This window comes from Oncorhynchus mykiss, chromosome 17 (genome assembly GCF_057628025.1).
Source record: "Oncorhynchus mykiss isolate SJ-2025 chromosome 17, ASM5762802v1, whole genome shotgun sequence".
Classification (NCBI taxonomy): Eukaryota; Metazoa; Chordata; class Actinopteri; order Salmoniformes; family Salmonidae; genus Oncorhynchus; species Oncorhynchus mykiss.
The window spans coordinates 21,706,726-21,719,328 of record NC_143038.1 but is presented as its reverse complement, the minus strand read 5'-3'; the positions used below and the strand labels follow the sequence as shown (position 1 = coordinate 21,719,328).

Below are 12,603 nucleotides of genomic sequence, written 5' to 3'. Positions count from 1 at the left end.
GGAAGTTGGCTCAGGTCTCCTACCTGGCGTAGCCATACTCCCTGTTAGCCCCCCCCCAAGAAATTTTTGGGGCTGACTCCCGGGCTTCCTTGCCAACCGTGTTCCCTCATATCGCCGGCTCCTCTCTCCGGCTGCCTCTGCTCTCCTCGCTGCCTCCACCTGTTCCCATGGAAGGCGATCCTTTCCCGCCAGGATCTCCTCCCATGTGTAGCAACCCTTGCCGTCCAACACATCATCCCAAGTCCATTCCTCCTTGTGCCGCTGTTGCCCGTTACCACGCCGCATGGTCCTGTTGCGGTGGGTGATTCTGTAAGGGCGTTCGTCTGTAGGAGGAAGAGAAGCGGACCAAAGCGCAGCGTGGTGGTTATTCATGTTTTAATAAATCGCTACACATGAACAAACTAACAAAAACAAGAAATGTGAAAACGCAAAACAGTCCTATCCTGTGACACCAAACACAGTGACAGGAACAATCACCCCCAAACACACAGTGAAACCCAGGCTACCTAAGTATGGTTCTCAATCAGAGACAACTAATGACACCTGCCTCTGATTGAGAACCATACTAGGCCGAAAACATAGAAATGCCCCAAAACACAGAAAAACAAACATAGACTGCCCACCCAACTCACGCCCTGACCATACTAAATAAATACAAAACAACAGAAATAGAGGTCAGAACGTGACACTTGGCTGCATCTCTGATCAGTCTTCTCCTTGTATGAACTGAAAGTTTAGAGGGACGGCCAGGTCTTGGTAGATTTGCAGTGGTCTGATACTCCTTCCATTTCAATATTATCGCTTGCACAGTGCTCCTTGTGATGTTTAAAGCTTGGGAAATCTTTTTGTATCCAAATCCGGCTTTAAACTTCTTCACAACAGTATCTCGGACCTGCCTGGTGTGTTCCTTGTTCTTCATGATGCACTCTGCGCTTTTAACGGACCTCTGAGACTATCACAGTGCAGGTGCATTTATACGGAGACTTGATCACACACAGGTGGATTGTATTTATCATCATTAGTCATTTAGGTCAACATTGGATCATTCAGAGATCCTCACTGAACTTCTGGAGAGAGTTTGCTGCACTGAAAGTAAAGGGGCTGAATAATTTTGCACGCCCAATTTTTCAGTTTTTGATTTGTTAAAAAAGAAATATCCAATAAATGTCGTTCCACTTCATGATTGTGTCCCACTTGTTGTTGATTCTTCACAAAAAAATACAGTTTTATATCTTTATGTTTGAAGCCTGAAATGTGGCAAAAGGTCGCAAAGTTCAAGGGGGCCGAATACTTTCGCAAGGCACTGTATTGGTCCATATTATCAGGCTGGTGTGTTATTTAGTAATAAGCATTATCACCTGTAGCCCAACTGATGCAGCGTAGTGGCTAAAGCATGGGGTTGCCCATCTGTATTTTTGCTAATAATTTGCTAGATCAGTAATTCCCAAACTCTTTCAGTAATGGCCCCTTTTCATCACCGGGGAACATCCTATGTCCACCTCCCTCCCCACCTCCCCCAATTGAAAGAACTGCTACTAATGTTACACAAAAATATACATTTTACTCATCAAGAAACATACAAACACCAGTACCTGGTTTCCTTTCCATATTGAAATCAATAACAAACAATGTATAAAGGACAAATTAACAAGTTTACTGCTGTGCAATGTCACATACATCTCTATCAATAAAGACTAGGGTGGGACAATTTATTTTGCAGATTTTATCAATTGAATCAAAATATTACGTGGTTGTGGAAGTATTCTTAGTGTGATTTATTAGGTTGCATAAACATGAGGAGTGTTTTAATGCCACAATTGTGGCCTTCACATGTGTTTTCTAAACACAAATAAGGAGGATAGGTTGCTCAGCCTCTGACTGGGGAGAGAAACAGACTTGCTTGAGCCTTTTGCCTGAGGTTCAGAGAAACAGCCCTTCTCTAATTATGTAGCCTACTAGAAACCAGTTGTTTCTAAATTTCTAATACTACCAAAGTTGTCTTTGAACTCTGGAACTCTCAAGAATGAGCCCAATATAACCATTACCAATTATCACTTGTTTTAAGAAATTATACTGACACTCAAGATGCACAGATTGTCACTTCACAACAACTTTCTCCATTTGAAAAATATCATTTTCTATACAATTCTTATATGTGCTTATGAATTTACCATGTTAAATGTCCCTGTTCTTCTTTATTTGTTACACGTTAGCTAACAGAATTAAGGGTTTGTTCAGAATAGAGAGAGAGAGAGAGAGAGAGAGAGAGAAAGAGAGAGAGATGAGCTATTGCTCAGTTCTCCTTACACGCCTTGCGCAATTGTTTTTCCCCTTCACAATCCAAGGCCCCCGTGGACCAGTTCCGGAACATCATTTCCATTTAGAGAGACCAATTTGACTTCCTGAATAACATATCATGATGAAATTGATGGATTGGAAATTATTTTCCCACCGTAGCTACTGGCTTTATACTATGTAGTACTACTCTAGCCTAGTTGTATGATTGGATCCCCCCGCCTCCAATTATGGTTTTGGTTTGGCCCGGTGCTCAGAGGGCGAGTGTATTGCCGGCTGCACAGGATGCCTTTGGAACGACTCAATATCGCCATCTGTCGGGCTTTAGGCTACTGTCTATCCTACATCTTTGCTGATGATCCACCGCCTCTAGGATCCGTATGCGTAATCGTTTCCAGACACCGGTTGACGTGATAGCATTCTCATCATTCAATATCTCATATCAACGAACAAAACGCCGCAGTTTCCAAATACAAGACAGAGGGAAACTTGTTGTTGCTGGTCAATAATACCAAGGACAATCACTTGAGTCGGTGAACAGCCCTCTTAATAGCTGACAGGAGTGTCTGTCTGCATCTGCATCCTTGGTGAATTCCTCCACCGTGTCGCCGCCAAGGTAGGAGACCCGCAGCTTGTCTCAACGTTGTGAGGTACTGCCGACGACACCATGAGCCAGAGGTTTACAGTGACAGCCTTTTCCAAGAGCGACATGTCAGACATCCAGGGCGAGGTGAACCAACTGTTCGAGGGAGATGAACCCACGCCGAGCTATTCAAATAAAGAGGTGTCTTTCAATACGGAGGTGGTGGTCGTGGAAGGTAGGATGCGCGCTGCTACTGTATTGTATGCTACATGGTAATGCCTGGACTCTTGGTGGTTTGCTGGGTGCCACCATAGTGTCTGTGAACAGATGTCTGTGTGTGACTTGAATTGTAAATGACCGCAGGGGCACACGGTCAACAATGTCCTATTTGCATCCATTATTTCAATAGGGTATAAAGCCACAGGTGCATTGCGCAAAATGTCAACCTAATGGCATTTTCTATATACATATTTTTGTTTTTAAGTTAATTGAAATGACAGAGAAAACAGACAAATGTTTTTTTTATAGCAAATAACTGCCCCAATAACATCATTTACATGCATTATTATGGAACTGTTTGTTGCACATTAATGATTAGTTGCAATATTGTGCTTTTGGTTTGAAACTATGGTGTCTTAGAATGTTGAGTCACAGCAGCTAAACCATGCAGCTAGACAAGCATGGTATGTTACTTGCTGAGACTCAATGAGTGTGCGTTAATCTTACTGAGATTGTCTGGGTGCATGACAGGTGGATGGTAATTCCAAGCATTGCAATGATCTCCTTCCATTACCATACAAACCCATTCCCTCAAGTTGAAATGAGTAAACCCTTTGTTTTCAAATATCTGTTGATGGTAGTCAATTTTACAACATAATTTGAACATTATCCATTAAGGATTCTAGCAGTTCACCATTACCAGAGGCACCATGCTATAGTTTACAGTTGTTTTCAGGTCCTGTACAGTTCAGTTCATATAAATTATTTCCGAACAGACCAATAGTCGTCATACATACTTTAAGGGCTGGTTCAGGGTAAACACTAAAGATACACATAGATTGCACTTTTTCAAATTCGATTTTGATTGCTCATTCATCACTTCCCAAGGGTGAATTCAATCAGATCTGCATTGCAGTATGAATGCAGTGTGTGTGTGTGTGTGCGTGGCATAACATACCTTTTTCCTGTACTTAATGAATCTTAACATGGTTTAGAATGGTTTTGAGTACTCTACAAGTGGTAGGTAGAATGTCCCCTACTGATTTATTCTTCCAGTTTTAATATTAAAACCCTCCTGTATGCAGGCAGTAGGCAAACAAATATAGGTCTGCTTACTGCATAAAAATTCAACAAGTATTGAATCATGCTGCCATTTGTGACTCGTTTCAGGAAACTAGGCGTATGTCGCACGTCACTACTTCACAGGAGTGATGACGTGAACGTAATCTTTAAAAAAAAAAAGAAAAAAAAAGTTTTTTTGGCAAATGCCTTCTTGAACATGTGAACTTTCATGTGCCTTAATAATAAAATACGAATACAATTGTTAAATTACCAGCCTAGTTGGTTTAGCCACGGAAAAAAGGCAGCAACCTCCCGCTAGCCATGATTGGCTGAGATAATGAGTGGGCTGGACATGCCGAGAGATGAGTTCAGATTGGTCTGCCATGTAGAACGCTTCTGTCTATAACATGAGATGGTCAGTATGTGTAATCCTTTCTAACATTTATTTTTTATTTTTTAAGATATCATGTAGTAGAACTGCATAAGTGTTGCTCTTCACTTTCTGGAGGACCGAGTTTTGAAAGAGTATTAGAGTATGATAGCTAAGGAGAAGGAGGAAATTCTGGTGTTTGATTGCAAATATTCAGACAGAGTCAAAAATGGAACACACAAGGCTGTTGTACAAAACACCTGTCTCCGGATTACATCTTCAAACTAAGGGCAACCATGGCATCTGTGACAGAGAGGGAGAAGCGTCCGTCCATGTATACACAGGTAAGATAGTCTAGCTAGCTACATTTTCAGATATTACACATTTCTGACTTTCTGACATTTCTGACTTTGTCAGGAGGTCTCGTTTCATTTCAAGTTAAAGTGTACTGTTAGCTAGCTAGCTAATGTTAGCTGGCTGGGTAGCGAGCTAACGTTACGTGTATGATATGTAGTAATATTATTCATATCTCAGATCCATTTGCATTGCTAGTTATAGCCTAATGTTAGCTAGCTAACATTGAACCTGGTTGGTTAGCTACCTGCCGATTCATGCAGGGTAGAAACATTATGAGTTGGGATTATGGTTCATTCTTTAGCTAGCTAGCTACATGTCTAAACAAAAGACTACACTATGGAAGTAACTATTTCAATAGAATGTTTATGATGTCACTGCGACAACTGCCTAGAAGCATCCCGAAGTCGCCTCTTCATGGTTGACGTTGAGACTGGTGTTTTGTGGGTACTATTTAATGACGCTGCCAGTTGAGTACTTGTGAGGCATCTGTTTCTCAAACTAGACACTCCAATGTACTTGTCTTCTTGCTCAGTTGTGCACCGGGGCCTCCCACTCCTCTTTCTATTATGGTTAGAGCCAGTTTGCTCTGTTTTGTGAAGGGATAAGTACACAAGGTGGTACGAGATCTTTCGTTTCTTGGCAATTTTTCGCATGGAATAGCCTTACTTTCTCAGAACAAGAATAGACTGACGAGTTTCAGAAGAAAGGTCTTTGTTTCTGGCCATTTTGAGCCTGTAATCAAACCCACAAATGCTGATGCCCAGAGACTGAACTAGTCTAAAGTATGCTAGTTTATTGCTTCTTTAATCAAGACAACAGCTTTCAGCTGTGCTAACAGGATTTTCTAATGATCAATTAGCCTTTTAAAATTATAAATTTGGATTAACTAATACAACGTGCCATTGGAACACAGGAGTGATTGGCATACATAGGCCCATTATCAGCAACAATGTAGATATTCCATAAAACATCTGCTGTGTCCAGCTACAATAGTCATTTACAACATAAACAATGTATACACTGTATTTCTGATCAATTTGATGTTATTTTAATTGACAAAAAAAATACATTTCTAAGTGACCCCAAACTTTTGAACGGTAGTGTATTTAATCCATTTTGAAATCAGGTTGTAACACAACAAAATGTGGAATAAGTCAAGGGGTATGAATACTTTCGGAAGGCACTGTATATCCCCTACTATGTAAACTTAGTATGCAAAATGCCTTCTCAATACTTCAAATTTTTCACTTTGATACACACAGCAGTATTTATTTTGCAATCTCTCTCTTGTCCAGCGCCTGCACTCGCTTAGTCCTCATGAAGCGCGGCGGGTTCACAGTAGGGGTGTCACGAGTAATCGGACAAAACGAGTATCGTAACATGTATGGGCAATTTTCTGGATACGATTATGATCCAAGTATGTTTTGTAATTATCCATGATCAGAAAAAAAAGTTATTTTCGGGTGGGGAGAGGCAAAGGTCGAGAGCCGTGCATCCTCTGAAACACAACCCAACCAAGCCTCACTGCTTCTTGACACAATGCCCACTTAACTCGGAAGCCAGCCGCACTAATGCGCCGAGTCACTAGTGCGAGATAGGACAAAGACATCCCTGCCGGCCAATCTCTCCCCTAACCTGGACGATGCTGGGCCAATTGTGCGCCGCTCCATGGGTCTCCCAGTCACGGCCGGCTGTGACAGATGATCCTGCTTCTCCGATTGGATAAAGTGAAGCTGTATTTCTCCTTCCAGTCGCTTCATAATTTCATCCAACCACTTTTCCTTGCATGTTTTGGGACTAATGATTTAGATTGCTGGTGCCTGCTACTATGATAAATCACGCAGCGAGGATGTTTGCTATCAAGCTACACTATATACACAAAAGTATGTGAATGCCCCTTCAAATTAGTGGATTCGGCTACTTCAGCCACACGGGTTGCTGACAGGTGTATAAAATCGAGCACACAGTCATGCAATCTCCATAGAAATTGGCAGTAGAATGGCCTTACTGAAGAGCTCAGTGACTTTCAACGTGGCACCGTCACAGGATGCCACCTTTCCAACAAGTTAGTTTGTCAAATAGAAATGTCTCGGAGCAACAACGGCTTAGCTGCAAAGTGGTAGGCCACACAGGCTCACAGAATGGGACAGCGTAGAGTGTAAAAATTGTCTGTCCTCTGTTGCAAAACTCACTACAAAGTTCCAAACTGCCTCTGGAAGCAATGTCAGCACAAGAACCGTTCGTTGGGAGCTTCTTGAGATGGGTTTCCATGGCCGAGCAGGCGCACACAAGCCTAAGATCACCATGCGCAATGCCAAGTGTCGGACGGAGTGGTGTAAAGCTCGCCGCCATTGGACTCTGGAGCTGTGGAAATGTGCTCTCTGGAGTGATGAATCACGCTTCACTAGCTGGCAGACAGACGGACGAATCTGGGTTTGGCAGATGCCAGGAGAATGCTACCTGCCCGAATGCATAGTGTCAATTGTAAAGTTTGGTGGAGTAGTAATAATGGTCTGGAGCTGTTTTTCATGGTTCGGGCTAGGCCTCTTAGTTCTAGTGAAGGGAAATCTTAATGCTACGGCATACAATGACATTCTAGACGATTCTGTGCTTCCAACTTTGTGGCAACAGTTTGGGGAAGGCCCTTTCCTGTTTCAGCATGACAATGCCTCCGTGCACAAAACAAGGTCCATACAGAAATGGTTTGTCAAGATCGGTGTGGAAGAACTTGACTGGCCTGCACAGAGCCCTGACCGCAAACCCATCGAACACAATTGGGATGAATTGGAATGCCGACTGCAAGCCAGGCCTAATTGCCCAACATCACTGCCCAACCTCACTAATGCACTTGTGGCTGAATGGAAGCAAGTACCAGTAGCAATGTTCCAACCACTAGTGGAAAGCCTTCCCAGAAGAGTGGAGGCTGTTGTAGAAACAGAAGGTGGATCAACTCCATATTAATGCCCATGATTTTGGAATGAGATGTTCGATGAGCAGGTGTCCACATACTTTTGGTCATGTAGTGTATCAATGTGCATATCTAACTATTGGGGCAAGGGTAGGGGAAAAAAAGTTGAAATGCTAATGCACATTCTGACTGAGTGACAGCAAACTGACCTCTGAAAGTTTTTCCGATCACGAGTATCATTCGATCCGACTATTAACTGTCAATTACGGATACGATTACAAATACGTGTATGGCCATGTTGGCACCCCCCTAGTTCACAGCCTTATGGAGGCTCTTGTCTCAAAGCAACGATAACATGGTTACCATAGCAACATCACCTTTTCATTCTCATATTTCATTACAAATGGTTTTGCAGTGAAGAGAAAAACACTTAAGATAAAGCAAGTGATAAGCTGTATGAAGCCAAGCTTTCTTTCACATTTAAATAGATTTTGATCCATTACTTGTCTGGTAATCAGTTTAATGCCTTTTAAACAACATTTCAGTAAGAATAATATCCCCCTCTGAGTGAGCTCCAAGGTCTGTTCCACGCTTACCCTCGTATGTATGTCCAATCACAGATGAATAGTACTAAGTAGATGACGATTCTGTACTACACATCAATTGAAAAAATGTATATCTTTCTCCTCACTGTTAAACCATTTGTAATGCAATATGAGAATGATAAGGTGCTGTAGCCATGGTAACCGTGTTATCGTTGATCCCGAGACAAAAGCATCCATAAGGCTGCGAACCAACAGTGTCTCCTGGCTGACGACTAAGGGAGTCCCTCTATGAAGAGGTTCCTCATTTACAGAGGAAAATGAAAAGATGGCAAGATTAGATCCTACTTGAAATGCAGGCTCTGGCCAAGCGAGTGATTGATACACACGGCAGTATTTATTTAGCAAATTGAAAGCTGAGAAGGCATTTTGCATTCTAATTTTACATAGTAGGGGATATACAGTGCCTTCAGAAAGTATTCATACCCATTGATCCGTGACTTATTCCACATTTTGTTGCGTTATAGTCTGAATTCAAAATGGATAAGATTTTTTCTCTCATCCCTCTACACATAATGGCAAAGTGAAAAGATTCTGTAATTTCTAAACGGTTCACCTGATATGGATAAAAATACCCTCAGATTAAAGTTGTCAGTCTTTACTTTAACTTCATAGTATTTGTATCTTTTCAAATCCAAAGGGCTGGAGTACAGAGGCAAAACAACAAAATGTGTCACTGTCCCAATAGTTTTGGCGCTCACCATGGTGTTTTAGTGTGTAACAGTCAAAGTTTGAGATACCTCATCTTTCCAAAAACAGTGTATGTATAGTTGAAGTCGGAAGTTTGCATACACCTTAGCCAAATACATTTAAACTCAGTTTTCACAATTCCTGACATTTAATCCTAGTAAAAATTCCCTGTTTTAGGTCTGTTAGGATCACCACTTTATATTAAGAATGTGAAATGTCAGAATAATATTAGAGATAATTATTTATTTCAGCTTTTATTTCTTTCACCACATTCCCAGTGGGTCAGAAGTTTACATACACTCAATTAGTATTTGGTAATTTTGCTCTTAAATTGTTTAACGTGGGCAAACGTTTTGGGTAGCCTTCCACAAGCTTCCCCCAATAGGTTGGGTGAATTTTGGCCCATTCCTCCTGACAGAGCTGGTGTAACTGAGGCAGGTTTGTAGGCATCCTTGCTCGCACAGGCTATTTCAGTTCTGCCCACAACTTTTCTATGGGATTGAGGTCAGGGCTTTGTGATGGCCACTCCAATACCTTGACTTTGTTGTCATTAAGCCATTATGCCAGAACTTTGGAAGTATGTTTGGGGTTATTGTCCATTTGGAAGACCCATTTGCGACCAAGCTTTAACTTCTTGACTGATGTCTTGAGATGTTGCTTCAATATATCCACATAATTTTCCTCCCTCATGATGCCACCTATTTTGTGAAGTGCACCAGTCCCTACCGCAGCAAAGCACCCCAACAAAATGATTTTGCCGCCCCCGTGCTTCACGGTTGGGATGTTGTTCTTCGACTTGCAAGCCTCACCCTTTTTCCTCCAAACATAACAATGGTCATTATGGCCAAAGAGTTTATTTTTGTTTCATCAGACCAGAGGACATTTCTCCAAAAAGTACAATATTTGTCCCCATGTGCAGTTGCAAAACGTAGTCTGGCTTTTTTATGTTTGGTTTAGAGCAGTGGCTTCTTCCTTGCCGAGCGGCCTTTCAGGTTACGTTGATATAGGACTTGTTTTACTGTGAATATAGATACAGTGCCTTGCGAAAGTATTCGGCCCCCTTGAACTTTGCGACCTTTTGCCACATTTCAGGCTTCAAACATAAAGATATAAAACTGTATTTTTTTGTGAAGAATCAACAACAAGTGGTGCACAATCATGAAGTGGAACGACATTTATTGGATATTTCAAACTTTTTTAACAAAACAAAAACTGAAAAATTGGGCGTGCAAAATTATTCTCCATCACGGTCTTTTTCACAGGCAAGTTTTTTATTTATTTAACCAGGCCAGTTGCGAACAAGTTATCATTTACAGCTGCAACCTGGCCAAAATAAAGCAAAGCAGTGAAACAAAAACAACAACACAGAGTTACATATGGGATAAACAAATGTAGAGTCTATAACACAATAGATAAATCTGTATACAGTGTGTGAAAATGAAGTAAGGAGGTAAGGCAATAAGTAAGCCATAGTGGCGAAGTAATTACAATTTAGCAATTTACACTGGAGTGATATATGTGCAGATGAGGATGTGCAAGTAGAAATACTGGTGTACAAAAGAGCAGAAAAACAAAAACAAATAAGGGGATGAGGTAGGTAGTTGGTTGGATGGGCTATTTACAGATAGGCTGTGTACAGCTGCAGCGATCAGTAAGCTGCTCTGACAGCTGACGCTCCAACTTCAGTGATTTTTTTGCAATTCGTTCCAGTAATTGGCAGCAGAGAACTGGAAGGAAAGGCGGCCAAAGGAAGAATTGGCTTTGGGGGTGACCAGTGAGATATACCTGCTGGAGCACATGTTACGGGTGGGTGTTGCTATGGTGACCAGTGAGCTAAGATAAGGCAGAGTTTTACCTAGTAAAGACTTATAGATGACCTGCAGTCAGTGGGTTTGGCGATGAATATGTAGTGAGGACCAGCCAACAAGAGCATACAGGTCACAGTGGTAGGTAGTATATGGTGCTTTGGTGACAAAACGAATGGCACTGTGATAGACTGCATTCAATTTGCTGAGTAGAGTGTTGGAGGCTATTTTGTAAATCGCCAAAGTCAGGGATTGGTAGGATAGTCAGTTTTACGAGAGTATGTTTGGCAGCATGAGTGAAGGAGGCTTTGTTGCGAAATAGAAAGCCGATTCTAGATTTCATTTTGAATTGGAGATGCTTAATGTGAGTCTGGAAGGAGAATTTACAGTCTAGCCAGACAACTGGGTATTTATAGTTGTCCACATTTTCTAAGTCGGAACCGTCCAGAGTAGTGATGCTAGTCGGTCTGGCGGTTGCGGGCAGCAATCGGTTGAAGAGCATGCATTTAATTTTCCTTGCATTTAAGAGCAGTTGGAGGCCACGGAAGGAGTGTTGTGTGATGTTGAAGCTCGTTTGGAGGTTTGTTAACACAGTGTCCAAAGAAGAGCCAGATGTATACAGAAGGATGTCGTCTGCATTGAGGTGGATCAAAGAATCACCCGCAGCTAGAGCGACATCATTGATATATACAGTGAAAAGAGTCGGCCCGAGAATTGAACCCTGTAGCACCCCCATAGAGACTGCCATAGGTCCGGACAACAGGCCCTCCGATTTGACACACTGAACTCTAACTGAGAAGTAGTTAGGGATCCAGGCGAGGCAGTCATTAGAGAAACCAAGGCTGTTGAGTCTGCCGATAAGAATACTGTGATTGACAGATTCGAAAGCCTTGACCAGGTCAATGAAGATGGCTGCACAGTATTGTCTTTTATCGATGGTGGTTATGATATCATTTAGGACCTTGAGCATTGCTGAGGTGCATCCGTGACCAGATCGGAAACCAGATTGCATAGCGGGGAAGGTAAGGTGGGATTCAAAATGGTTGGTGATCTGTTGCTGCGGGGGGTGCAGAGCTGATGGCCGGGGTTGGGGTAGCCCGGTTGAACGCATGTCCAGACGTAGAGAATTGAGAAGTGCTTATTGAAATTCTCGATTATCGTGGAGCCTACTGCTAAGTGAAGACCGACTATGCATATATTAGCAACTGGGCCTGAGTAGCAGGCAGTTTACTTTGGGCACACTTTTCATCCAAATGTGAAAATGCTGCCCCCTATCCCAAACAGGATAAACAGTACCAGCACCCAAAATGAGTACGGGAACCTATTTCAGTCCAAGTCAAGCACTAATAAGAAGGAATCAGGTAGGCCTATTTTATGAAGTTTCCACTGGATCAGAGCAAGCCATTTTTCCCTTTCATGAGTGGTTATCGAAAGGTAGAGAGCTGGGAAGATTTTTCAAATACATTGAGAAACTATGGCTTCCAGGGTGGGCTATTTTAAAAGGCTAATAGTACCCGCAAAACACCAGTCTCAATGTCAAAAGTGAAGAGGCGACTCTGGGATGCTGGCCTTCTAGGCAGAGTTCCTCTGCCCATCTTAATCTTTTCTTTTTATTGGCCAGTCTGAGATGTGGCTTTTTCTTTGCAACACTGCCTAGAAGGCCAGCCTCCCGGATGTGCCTCTTCACTGTTGACGTTGAGACTGGTGTTTTG

The 12,603-nt window shown here is 42.2% G+C and overlaps 1 protein-coding gene and 1 long non-coding RNA gene across 4 annotated transcripts in view; one reads left to right on the top strand and one right to left on the bottom strand.

Moving 5' to 3' along the window:
* The window catches only part of LOC149975859 (uncharacterized), a 944,026-nt gene that overhangs the window by 352,873 nt on the left and 578,550 nt on the right, over window positions 1–12,603 (bottom strand). The window lies entirely within an intron of this gene.
* Window positions 2,589–12,603, top strand: part of LOC110493888 (solute carrier family 12 member 5) — a 328,213-nt gene continuing 318,198 nt past the window's right edge. For all 3 annotated transcript variants that reach the window (XM_036949870.2, XM_090205034.1, XM_090205037.1), the window contains exon 1: window positions 2,589–3,113. In XM_036949870.2, the coding sequence (XP_036805765.1) occupies window positions 2,963–3,113 (151 nt within the window). In that variant the 5' untranslated portion in view covers window positions 2,589–2,962. The remainder of the gene's footprint in view (window positions 3,114–12,603) is intronic.